At 45.7% G+C, this 12,834-nt stretch overlaps 1 protein-coding gene across 1 annotated transcript in view; it reads left to right on the top strand.

The window, feature by feature from the left end:
- pappab (pregnancy-associated plasma protein A, pappalysin 1b) overlaps positions 1–12,634 on the top strand; it is a 146,979-nt gene extending 134,345 nt beyond the window's left edge. Inside the window, 2 exon segments of the mRNA XM_048244582.1 lie at positions 651–749; positions 12,162–12,634. Coding sequence (XP_048100539.1) covers positions 651–749; positions 12,162–12,266 — 204 coding nt within the window. The 3' untranslated portion in view covers positions 12,267–12,634.
- Positions 12,635–12,834: the final 200 nt, after the last annotated feature.

The raw sequence follows: 12,834 nt of genomic DNA, 5'->3' as shown, positions 1-12,834 counted from the left end.
GACAGGACAGTTCGCAGGACATCAGCACCCCTGTTGTTGAGGAAAGTTCCAGCACTGAGGCAGAAAGAGAGGCCAGTCAGCCAAGGAGGGAGAAGATTAATGGTCATAGGCCTGGGGTCAGGTAGCCAGGCGCAGCAGAATGTAGAATGTGGGAAGATGTTAATAGTGATTTGGTCAGCATCCTGGGTCAGCTCAAGGAGACGGCTGAAAGCAAATTAGAGAAAATGGGAGACATTATTTATAGCTATGGTAAGGAAAGATTTGGGACTATTGAGATAACGGCAACATGAGGTAGTCAAATCTAGGCGTCAGCAGGAGATAGATAAACTTATCAAGGAGAGGAGGCAGCTTAAGAAGCAGTGGAGAAAAGCTACAGATGATGAGAAGGAAGGTATTGACTGTCTACAGGCAGATGTGAGGGGAGCGGGTTGGCAGTGCTAAGAAGAGCTGAAAATATTAGGAAAAATAGGAAGAAGAAATCACAAGCTCGACTAGCATTCTATAAAGACCCATTTAAGTTTGTTAAGTCTTTATTCGTAATGCAGAAGAGTGGTAGTCTCTTGGAACCTTGGAACCGCTATATGTGTCATTGTTGCAATATGTTTAATTGTTGTTGTTCATAATGTATCTTCTATGTTTGTTCTCTGTAGCCGTTCATGGGTGATAATTACTGTGATGCCATCAACAACAGAGCCTTCTGCAGCTACGATGGAGGAGACTGCTGTCACTCAACAGTCAAAACCAAAAAGGTGGGATGGGGTCAGTTGGTCTTCATCACAACACAATCCTCCACAATCCTCTATGTGTGTGTGTGTGTGTGTGTGTGTGTGTATGTGCGTATCTCTGAGATCAAGTCAATAATCCATTCATTCACTCATTCATTCTCATTCATTCCCACTAATAAAATAAGTGTAGGTTTAAATAAGTATAATATATATAGCCAAGATTTTTTTCCCCCGCTCTCTAAACAATGACATGTTTCCATGGTTTTGGAGAGGCTGTGAAGAGATCCATTGTCAGCACCCAGTGCGATTATTGTCTGGCACATCACATGACTGTAGTCTATCGCCATTGCTCTGATTAAAATAAGTATGAGAGACAGGAGGTCATGTGGTGCATGATGGGACAGGAGGTCATGTGGTGCATGATGGGACATGTGGTGCATGATGGGACAGGAGGTCATGTGGTGCATGATGGGACAGGAGGTCATGTGGTGCATGATGTGACAGGAGGTCATGTGGTGCGTGATGGGACAGGAGGTCATGTGGTGTGTGATGGGACATGTGGTGCATGATGGGACAGGAAGTCATGTGGTGCATGATGGGACAGGAGGTCATGTGGTGTGTGATGTGACAGGAGGTCATGTGGTGCGTGATGGGACAGGAGGTCATGTGGTGTGTGATGGGACATGTGGTGCATGATGGGACAGGAAGTCATGTGGTGCATGATGGGACAGGAGGTCATGTGGTGCATGATGGGACAGGAGGTCATGTGGTGTGTGATTTGACAGGTCATGTGGTGCGTGACGGGACAGGAGGTCATGTGGCACGTCACAGGACAGTGGAGAGAGAGACAGGAGGTCATGTGGTGGATGATGGGACAGGTCGTCATGTGGGCTTGAGTTGGAATGCTGGGAGTATTATGGGCTGTAGAGATGTTTGGTTGGGAGATCTGATCATGTTCACCCCTCACCATATCAGCCATGTGCTAGCTTACTAAAGTGTGTGTGTTGAGATTTGAGTTCAGGTGGAGTGTGAAGCTGTTTTTGACTGTGTGTTTGTGTGTGTGTGTGTTGTGTGGTAACATGCTCTCTCTCTCTCTATTTCCATCTCCCTCTCACTCTCTCTTTCCTTCTCTCTATTTCCATCTCCCTCTCTCTCTTTCCCTCTCTCTCTGGAGTGGATGTTGGGTTTTGAGTTCCAATGTTCCACCTTGTCACTGCATACATCATCTTATTGGCCAAACCCCACTGCAGCCAAGGCCTCAAGGCCAAGCATGCACACACACACACACAAGCCAAAACAGTCTCTCTTGTATGCAGGCAGAAACACACACACACACACACACACACAATACACATGTATAGCCAGCCTGAATTTAACCACGCCCACAAAAGCAGGAAATTCGGCTCCACTGATGCCCTTATGAGAATCAGGTGACCAATCAAATCATCAGGGCGGGATTTATACACCAATGAGCGTGTGTGTTCCGCGTGCGTTGCGTGTGCGTTGGGTGTGCATTGTGTGTGTTGCGTGTCAGTGGCATGTGTGTTCCATGTGTATTGCGTGTGTGTTGCGTGTGCGTGGTGTGTGTGTTGCGTGTAAGTTTAGTGTGTGTTGTGTATGTGTTGCGTGTGCGTGGCGTGGCATGTGTATTGCGTGTGTGTTGCGTGTGCGTGTGCGTGGTGTGTGTGTTGCGTGTAAGTTTAGTGTGTGTTGCGTGTGTGTTGCGTGTGCGTGGCGTGGCATGTGTGTTGCGTGTGCGTGGTGTGTGTGTTGCGTGTAAGTTTAGTGTGTGTTGTGTATGTGTTTTGCGTAAATTAAATTGGCATGTGTGCGTGTAAGTTTAGTTTATTTGTGCGTGGTGTTGTGTGTGGCATTGGCATTTGGCGTATTGTAATGAAAATAGCCGCCATCATAATATTTATGCATAATATTTGCCGCATAAAACGTGTTGGTGGATTCAGGCCCTAAACCATCTCTTCACTGTCGTCACACACACACACACACACACACACACTTGTGTTGCTGTGGCCAGCCTGCCCATTAAAGCATCTCTTCACTGTCACACACACACACACACACACACACACACTTGTGTTGGTGTGGCCAGCCTGCCCATTAAAGCATCTCTTCACTGTCACACACACACACACACACACACTTGTGTTGGTGTGGCCAGCCTCGCCCATTAAAGCATCTTCACTGTCGCGTCACACACACACACACACACACACACTTGTGTTGGTGTGGCCAGCCTGCCCATTAAAGCATCTCTTCACTGTCACACACACACACACACACACACACACACACTTGTGTTGGTGTGGCCAGCCTGCCCATTAAAGCATCTCTTCACTGTCTCCTGTCGTGTCGTGAGGCGCCAAAGCATGCACGCGTTTTCAGCACGGCACCTGAGACATGCGTGTCATGCAGGCAGTGTGCAATCTGATGAACTCAGAACTTCAAAAATGTCCCTATCTATCTATCTATCTAAGTCCATACAAACGTCTTCGTCATATAATCTAGACGTGGTTGATATACTGCTGTTCATCTGAAGCGTCAGCACTGAAGCGAAAGGCAAGCACGCCACGAGTGACTGACAGGTCAGGAGGTGTGTCTTAACCTGTTAACATGGCCGTCAAAATGAAAACAGACAGGTAACTCAACTGACACGCAGCCGCCATGATTGCAGTCTGAATAGGCCCTCAGCGCGTGTGTCACGGTACAGTGCGGTTCGAGTCGGTGATTCAGCGCGTGTGTCACGGTACAGTGCGGTTCGAGTCGGTGTTTCAGCGCGTGTGTCACGGTACAGTGCGGTTCGAGTCGGTGTTACAGCGCGTGTGTCACGGTACAGTGCGGTTCGAGTCGGTGTTTCAGCGCGTGTGTGCTTGAGGGTCCCAGCCTATCAGAGCCTTGTGAAACTCAGAGATTTACACCCTCCAGATGTGGAACTCCCCGGCTCCCTGTGCCACGGCTGTGTGTGTGTGTGTGTGTGAGAGAGAGAGAGAGAGAGAGAGTGGAAAGAGGATATGTGTTTGCATGTATGTGTGCCCATGCATTTATGTGTGTGTGTGTGTGTGTGTGTATGTGTTTGTGTGTGTGTGTGTGGTGTGGTGTGTGTGTGATTCTCTGGCCCCTCTGTTTAGGCTGGCTGTCTTAATCATTTCCCCCTGCTACCAGAGAGCCAAAGAGTTCAATATCATCTGCTGAATTATGACCCTCATGACATCATAATGTATGGGCAGCTATCGCCATGGGAAACTCTAGAAGGTCATGGGGTTTCCTTAGTGACTCACTCCCGCCCATCACAGAATGAGAATGTTCCAGAACTCTATATATCATATTCATAGGTGCCACCTACGTCACTATCAAATAGAACGCCGCCATATTCACCACCCATTTCGCCCAGTATGGCCGCCCACACTGCACACTTGAATGAGAGAGAGATATGTGGAGAAAATGTTCATTTTAGGCTCCGTTCATTATTTATTTGTTACCCCCAGCTTTTTTTTGCCCCTTATTATCTGCCCCAGGCTTGCCCCAATTGGCTTTCCACGATATATCTACCTTGTTCATAACCCCTCCCCGTACAGTGGGGGTAGCTTAAAGGCAGTGTTGTGCGTGAACGAGTTCAAAAGAACGCGTTCATTGAACACTCTCATTTTTTTGTGAACGTTGAACTGAACGCAACACATTTTTTAATAAAGAACTTGAACGTGAATTAGTTCACATTATGTGTCATGAACGGCAGACATCACTGTAAATGAGCGTTGGAATTTGTTAACTGAGTGACATCTGTTTTCTCTTTTGAAAGCAACGAGACAAAAGTTCCTCCCTCCTGTATTCTCGCTGGTGCGCTTAAATCATGTATCACCAGACAGAAATGGTTTTGACATTGTGTGCGCAATGCATTGCGGGCAACAGCGTAGTGTCGGCTGAGAATAGTTGAATAGCATACTGGCTTCCGCTGCGCGTTACCCGTGATGAATTGCAGCAGAGCGGGTAGGCATAGCAACTGGCGTAGCGAGCAACAGCGAGAGCGCCGAGGGCTGGATTTAGAAGTATAGAACTGGTCTACCTTGTCTGTACCATAGACTGTATAGTCTATGGTCTGTACTGCTGCAAGTTTCATCACCTGGTAAGAAACCCACAATTGCAGTGTCATGAGCAAATGTCTAATGAGCACCAACAAGGAGCACCCAAGAGCAACAGGGGCAAAACTCCCTTGTAGAAGAAACCTTGGGCAGATCCTCAAGGGGCTAACCCAACTGCCAGGGGTCTTGGTGTGTGTGTTGGGGGGATGACAGGGGAGATGGGATAGTGTGCTGTGTATGTGGGGAGAGGGCAGTGTGCAATATGTGTGTTGGGGAAGCTTCCTCATGAGACAATGTCCTGTGTATTGGGGCAGTGTGCTGTAAGTATGGTGAAGGGACTTTTCTATTTGACTATGACTATTTAAGCAGAGTACTGTATGTATGATGTATGTGAGTGATGCCAAATGGAGATGTGTGTGTGTGGGCGGGAGGGGAGTGGAGCAGTGACTGTGTGTGTGTGTGTAGTGTGTGTGTGGGTAGGTGGGGGCAGTGTGCTGTAAGTATGTAGAGGATGTGTGTTGGAGAAGATCCACAAAGACAATGTGCTGTGTATGTGGGGGGGGGGGGGCAGTGTGCAGCAAGTATGTAGAGGAGGCTTACTGTAGCAAGCAGTGTGCTGTATGTATGTGAGGTGATGACAGTGATGATGTTAATGTGTGTGTTTTTTGTGTGTGTGTTGGGGATGATGGGGGCAGAAAAGGCTAGGCAATCAGGACATGGGTAGATGGAGGAGAAATCAAAAAATAAATAAAAAGTTCTATGGAGATGTGCAAAAGATTGGAAAAGTCAGATATGTGTGTGTGTGTGTGTGTGTGTGTGTGTGTGTGTGTTGACGTGTGATGAAATAAGAAAAATAAATAAAAGGTCTGTAGCATAGGAGAGGGATGTAAAAGTGCTAAAAGTCTTGTAGGTGTGTGTGTGGGGTGTGGGGTCCGAGTGCTGAGGAGTGAATGAGTGCAAAAGTCAGTATAGTGTGAGTTCAGAGTTGGGAAATGTTTGAGAGTGCTGAGGAGGAATGTGTGCAAAGTCAGTATAGTGTGAGTTCAGAGTTGGGATGGCCTGGGGATAAAAACTTCTCCTGAGTCTCTCAGTTCTGGCTTTGTGACTACATAGGCGTCTTCTTGATTTCAGCGGTAGGAATAATCCATTGTTAGGATGAGAAGAGTCCTTCAGGATCTTTTGGGCTCTTAGGAGTACTCTTCTGGAATAGATATCTTGTAGAGCAGGGAGTTGAGTTCTTATAGTACGTTCAGCTGGCGCACTACTCTCTGCAGAGTACTACAATCTCTAACTGTGGAGTTCCCATACCAGGTGATGATGCTACCAGTTAGAACACTCTCAACCGCTGAAGTGTAGAAGGCCTTCATGATGGATGTAGAAACTTTGAATTTCTTAGCTGTGAAGGAAGTAGAGTCGATTGTCTGGACTTCTTCAGAACATATTGAGTGTTAACAGTCCATGTTAAGTCTTCAGTAATGTGGACACCAAGGTATTTAAAACTTGTGACTCTCTCTACAGGTTGCCTGCTGATCATTAGCGGGGTGTAACTGTAATTCTGCTGCTGCCTTCTGTAATCCACTACCATTTCCTTGGTTTTATTGACATTCAGTGTCAAGCTGTTAGATTAACACCACTGTGCCACCTCATCAACCTAAACCAAATAGAGCTGTTCATTGTTGTTACTTATCAGGCCCAAGATCACTGTGTCATCTGCAAACTTGATGATGGAGGTATGACTACTGTTGGCTTTGCAGTCATGTGTGTAGATCTTGTACAGCAGTGGACTTAAAACACAGCCTTGTGGAGCACCAGTGCTGATGGTTAATGTGTCAGATGTCAGACCCCCCACTCTTTAAAGGTTTGACTTAATGCTTATTCAGTAGACCATTTACAGTGGGTCCCAGTTAAAAATTGACACTTCATTCACGATCAAGGTGATTCACGCAGCTGGGTGAAATGTAAGTTACAACTGCAGCCGCTTGGGGCAGCATAGTCTGCTGTGGCGTTCCGCGGTCGAACGGACGGCGCATTCGACAGCAAGGGCTGAGTTTTCAGTCGCGTTTCTCTGTGTTTTAGCAGCCCCTGCAACATGCTAGTCCACTGTAGCCTAAGCTTTGTACATAATGTTAAACATAGTTTTTGGATTCAGTGGCAAGATTTCTTGATTGTACAGTGCCTGTCTCTCAGTAATGTTTTAAAATGAGAGCTTCATCAGCTGGCAGTAGGCTACTTTGTCGGTAGTCATGAGAAGTTAAACTTGCTAAAAGAACATAAATATGCTGCCCAGAAACCTTGTGAATAGTTCTGATTTTTTTTACTACACTAACGAGGTTGCCTACAGCATCTCCTTAACAGTAATGTTAACAAAATGACAGCATTCATATGACAAAGGAAAACGAATTCGGTCACTCAAGACTGTGCCACAGCAACCAGTGTAGGCTACATTCCTACCCAATAGGCTATTGAAGCAGATTGCGTTGTCTGACGGTCAGTGGGTTAATGCACGTATATCCAGAACAGGTCTGCAACTTTCAGGCAGTTCTGAGTTCGAATCTAGGCAGGAGCAGAGCCATATAAAGGCCTAGGCCTATTGTTATCATTTTTTTGCAAGGTGTTGCTCCTGGCAATACTTGTTTATAAGACGTTTGGTGATTAATTGATAGCTGTTTTGGGACACGTTAAACGATTCTTTATAATGGCGCATCTGGGAGTAAAACTTGACCGTTACCACTGCTGTTACAACTGTAGGCTACAATGATTGCAATACAAAAATATGTGTGTTAGTTTAGTTAGTTTTGTGATGTTTTGCACTTTTGCCTCATGTGTTTTCAGGTTTGAGGACTTTTTTTGGCAAGATTGACCTTGGTTAGACTCTGCATATGTTATTTCTCATTATGGAAAAATAAAGTCAATTTTCGACACACGTCTGTTATTAGTTCAATAAGAAGTGTTGCTTGTTAAAACATGTGACTAGTGAAACTCAAATGATTTTAGAAATATTTAGCCAAAAGCCAAAAAAGTGTTAGAGAGAAGGAGAGATGCCGGTGCAGCTAGGCCAGGCCAGGCGGATACTTTAGAGAAGGAGAGGCAGGTGCAAGCCAAGTGTGGGGATACTAGAGAGAAGGAGACGCCCGTGCAGCAGCCAGGCCAGGCCTTTGAGAGAAGGAGGAGCCAGCCAGTGCAGGCCAGGGCCGGAGAGAGAGAAGGAGAGACGCCGGTGCAGCCAGGCCAGACCAGGTGGGATACTTTAGAGAGAAGGAGAGATTCAGGTGCCAGCCAGGCCAGGAGGATACTTTAGAGAGGAGGCGCCGGTGCATGGCCAGGCCAGGCCAGGCTGGGATACTTTAGAGAAGGAGAGGCGCCCGGTGCAGCTCAGATGTCTTCTTCATTTTCTTTATTCTTTACTGAAAGGTGCAGAACATTATTAAACTTTAAAGACAGAATATGCGCAGGCACATAATAGGCTACTTGTTGTTTTCTTTTACTGAAACGAAATCTATATATGGTTATCAGCTCACAATGTTGGGCTAATTCACTAGTTATGATATCACAAGTTTAAACAACGAAAACAGAAAGGATGGAGACAGCAAAAGCTAGAGGAGTTATTCCAGATGGGCAAGAACAAGGTAGGCAATTGGTGTGCTTGTCAGAACGTTAGATTACAGCTGTTTAAAGCCAGGCGCCACGATGCGCTAGAACAAAACTAAAGGTAACTTTAGCTATAGGGCTGTATCAATTTGTCCAAATTAATAGGTCATCGTAGACGTTGTTGTTGTGTTATTGCATGTGGATGTTGTGCTATGTAGGCTACTTGTTTTGCAATGCACGGACCTAAAACCGGGAAACGGACAAATATTGTACACACGTGAATTTGTTTTTGCGGGGGTGGGTGGGTGTACGTACCATAGCGCTCTCTCTCTCTCACACACACACAGTACCTTTCTTAGCCACAGTTAATTTTAGTGGTGATATGTGTTATGGACATTGTTATGCACATTATTGACTGCAGTTTATTCTCATCAATGTCAGTCCATGAATGCATATTGATCAGTTGTTAACTAATACTGTAGGCCTAGAAGTTGCATTTGAAAATGTTACTGTTGTAGGCTGTTTGTTTTTTATTCCAGCCACACTGTTTTAAAGTGGTTAGGACCATTACACACCAATTTTGAATAAGCCATACTGCAATACCGATTTCATGGTTTGCACCATGCACATGTTAGCCGATTATGTGGCCCTCAGTAACCTATAAATTCAATGATGTGGCCCTCTATGAAAATGAGTTTGACACCCCTGCTCTAAAATATCTGTCCTGGCCTGGTTGCACGGTTGTGGCCAAACGACAAGCGCCGGAGAACCCTCCTTTGTCTACCAAAAGTGTTGCATTTTGTGCCCCAGCCCCCCACTGCTTGTGTGAAAGAAGGGGTGGGGAGGGGGCTTAACGTGAAAAAGCTTAATGTCCCAAAGCGACAAAGTCATAATGGTAGGCTACAGGAAGTGGGGGAGGGTATGGGATGACCAGAGCCGTCTTCGCTGTGCTATTCAGAAAGCATCTTATTGTCTTTCCAGGCGCACACAGCTCGTTATAGCCTATCGAGTGCCTTAGCAGATCTGCTCTTGGGTTTGGCCTCACAGCGAACTTAACCCTCTTGTTGCTTGCAGTTTGTTAAATAAAGCGATGCAGATTACATTATTTATTTCTGATTAATTGCATCTTTTTTGCAACATCTGCTTGTTAGGCTGGGCTACTGTCAATGTCCTGTACAGGTCAATGTTCAACAATTGCTGGTGTAGGCTACAGGCTATTAATCAATTAGGGACTGTTCGTTATTTAATTAAGGGGCTACCGGAGGAGTTTTGGGAGCGTTAGTCAAAAAAGACGTGACCCTCCCTCGCCAGCAAGACATTTTTCTATGACCCTCCAAAGTGATTGAGAAAAAACGCATGACCCTCCCCAGTCCCAACAATTTAGGCTTATGAACTTATGTGCATGAAATCATGCGATAGCTTACTTTACACAACAGGGGAAATTAATTGGGCATGAATCATTGTGCTGAACAGTATTTGTCAATGCAGAAACACACACGACATTCAAACTGTTGATAAAATGTGCACTATGGAAATTGGTCTGTAGGCTAACAATGTACTTGTACAGGTAAATGTTCAACAATTGCTGTACAGGCTATAATCAATTAGCTAAATCATTTGTCAAGCTGTTTAAATTTGTTAGGTGCTTTGATATCTTTTTCGTTTGAACGTCGGCAAGCAGGCATGCTGCGGTTGCAATGAATGAGGATAATTGGTTTTATCTGCGGATTTATTTTTTGCATTATTTTGAATATTACTAGCTCCAGTCTCAACAGCACTTTCCACACGCATCTAAGTTCTAACACATATCCCCTCTCGCTTTCTCTCTCTCCATCCCTGCACACGGTGCTTTCTTAAAGCAGCTGCACCATCTTACAACAATTGCATCTACATTTTCATATTAGAATGTTTTGTCAAGTGTAAGCTTAAACTACCGTGATCAATTTAAGTTCCCTTGCCCCCGCTGAAAGTCTCATGCGCTTATCGTTACACTATCAAATCTATAAGTAACCGTGACAAATAGGGTATAAGATATAGAAACTCACGCTATTGTATTATCATATATGTTTGGTAATGGCTCAGCTTTCTCTGATTGTTCTACTGACTTGGAAAATGCATCATGGAAGCAGTAAGTCAAGTCGTATCAAAATAGTAGTGGCAGAACTCCAAAGTGACACCTTGTGGTTGTTTGTGTCAACTGCAGTTTGTGCCATTTCTGCTGAGAAAATGGGGTGCGTGATTCCTGAAGGAACCCGTCCAAACTTAACTGGGACCCACTGTAGTGTTCTCCACAATCCCAGACTTTCATATCGCATGCTTGTTTACATGGAAAGCAAAACAAGCTAGTGACATATATGTCGATTGAAACAAGTGTTGGCTGTAACTTCATGTATTTTAATTAAATGCACAAATATCTGTGAAAGGTCCAAATCCCTGTGCACAGCTCTTCTTGAGTAGTAGTATACATCGCACACTGGAGGGTATATTTTGCTGACTTGATCTGGCGTGAACAACGCGTTTCGCAAGTGAACCTGATGAAGCAACTTGGGGGGGGGGGGTCCAGTGGTGGGCCGGTCCAGGAGAAAATTGCCAGGGCCGAATTTTGTTCCCAGTCCGACCCTGGACAGATACCAGCTCATATAGAGACCAGCTCATACAGAGACCAGCTCATTATAGAGACCAGCTCATACAGAGACCAGCTCATATACAATAGAGACCAGCTCATTATAGAGAACAGCTCATACAGAGACCAGCTCATACAGAGACCAGCTCATTATAGAGACCAGTTCATATGGACAAAGACCAGCTCATTATAGAGACCAGCTCATATGGACAGAGACCAGCTCATACAGAGACCAGCTCATTATAGAGACCAGCTCATAGTGCTCACGCTGGACAGAGACCAGCTCATTATAGAGACCAGTTCATATGGACAGAGACCAGCTCATTATAGAGACCAGCTCATATGGACAGAGACCAGCTCATACAGAGACCAGCTCATTATAGAGACCAGCTCATAGTGCTCACGCTGGACAGAGACCAGCTCATGTCACTCATAGGGTTCTTGTCCATGACAGTCCATGCCAGAGTGGCACCATCTGGTTAACCGCCATGTTAATTGTGTCTAATCGTTACACGGCACGGTCATGTAATTATGACAAACGTGTCATGAAACTGACCATTTCTGACGTGCTATGACACGTTTATGACAGGGTGTTTGGTTTAAGTGTTCCCAAATGACAGGGTGTTTGGTTTAAGTGTTCCCAAATGTCCGTGCACACCATGTGATTAAGTGTCATCTGTGATGCGTGGCAGGAAAATGGCGGGAAGTTCTGCGGGAAGAGGATCTCTCTCTCTCTCTCCCTGTGTGTGTGTGTATGTGCATGCGTGTCTACATGTGTGTGTGTGTGTGTGTGTCTTCTTGGCTCCTTTCCTGTTAGCTTTAGCTGTGTGTGTGTGTGTGTGTGGCCATGCGATAATTTTGTGGCTGGCTCGACAGCCTATATATTTATTTCACAGGGCAATTAAGGGCCATTCATTCACACATGAGACCTCTACACACACACACACACACCTACTTTGTGTGTAAGTCTTTAAAGGGCATGTAGCCATGGGGAGTCTGTACATCGGGTTACTCAGACCTGTGTGTGTGTGTGTGTGTGTGTGTGTTAAGAGTGTTCGCCGTAAGTTGCATGCAATTTCCTCTCACATATTTGACACCTCTGCTTGTGTGTGTGTGTGTGTGTGCTCTCTGCAGGTAATCCCGTTCCCCATGTCATGTGACCTGCGGGAGGACTGTGCATGCAGAGACCCCAGGGCTCAGGAGAACAGCGACGGCCATCGCCAGCGTTACCTCGGCTGACCCGCTGGATTGGACCCCCCCACAAACTCTGACCCCCGCAACCCCAAACGAGCTGCTTTTAAAAGGACCCATCCACTCATACCCCCCCATCATGACCCTCTCTGACCCAGGCACATGGGAGTGGAACACTACCAAACACAGAGACGTTTCTTTACTTCTCCCTCTTTCTCTCTCCATGTCTCTCTCTCTTTCTCTCTCCATGTCTCTCTCTCTTTCTCTCTCTCTTTCTCTCTCCATGTCTCTCTCTCACTCTCTCTCTCCATGTCTCTCTCTCACTCTCTCTCCATGTCTCTCTCTCTCTTTCTCTCTCTCTAAGCAGAGGTATTTTTATAAGTGTGCAAAAACACACTCACACTCACTCACACACTCACTCACACACACACACACACACACACACACACACACATCACACACACACACACACTCACACACACACACATCACGCCACACACACACAATAAAATATACACACAAACACACAACAAAATACACACACACACACAAGCACGCGAGGAGGAGGAGAGAGTGTGAAGGGAGGAAGAGGAGGAGTGTTGTCGTGTCTTCATGT

This window comes from Alosa alosa, chromosome 5, assembly GCF_017589495.1.
Source record: "Alosa alosa isolate M-15738 ecotype Scorff River chromosome 5, AALO_Geno_1.1, whole genome shotgun sequence".
NCBI classification, from domain to species: domain Eukaryota; kingdom Metazoa; phylum Chordata; class Actinopteri; order Clupeiformes; family Clupeidae; genus Alosa; species Alosa alosa.
The sequence above is the reverse complement of the archived record's forward strand: the minus strand, read 5'-3'. Positions and strand labels throughout refer to the sequence as shown.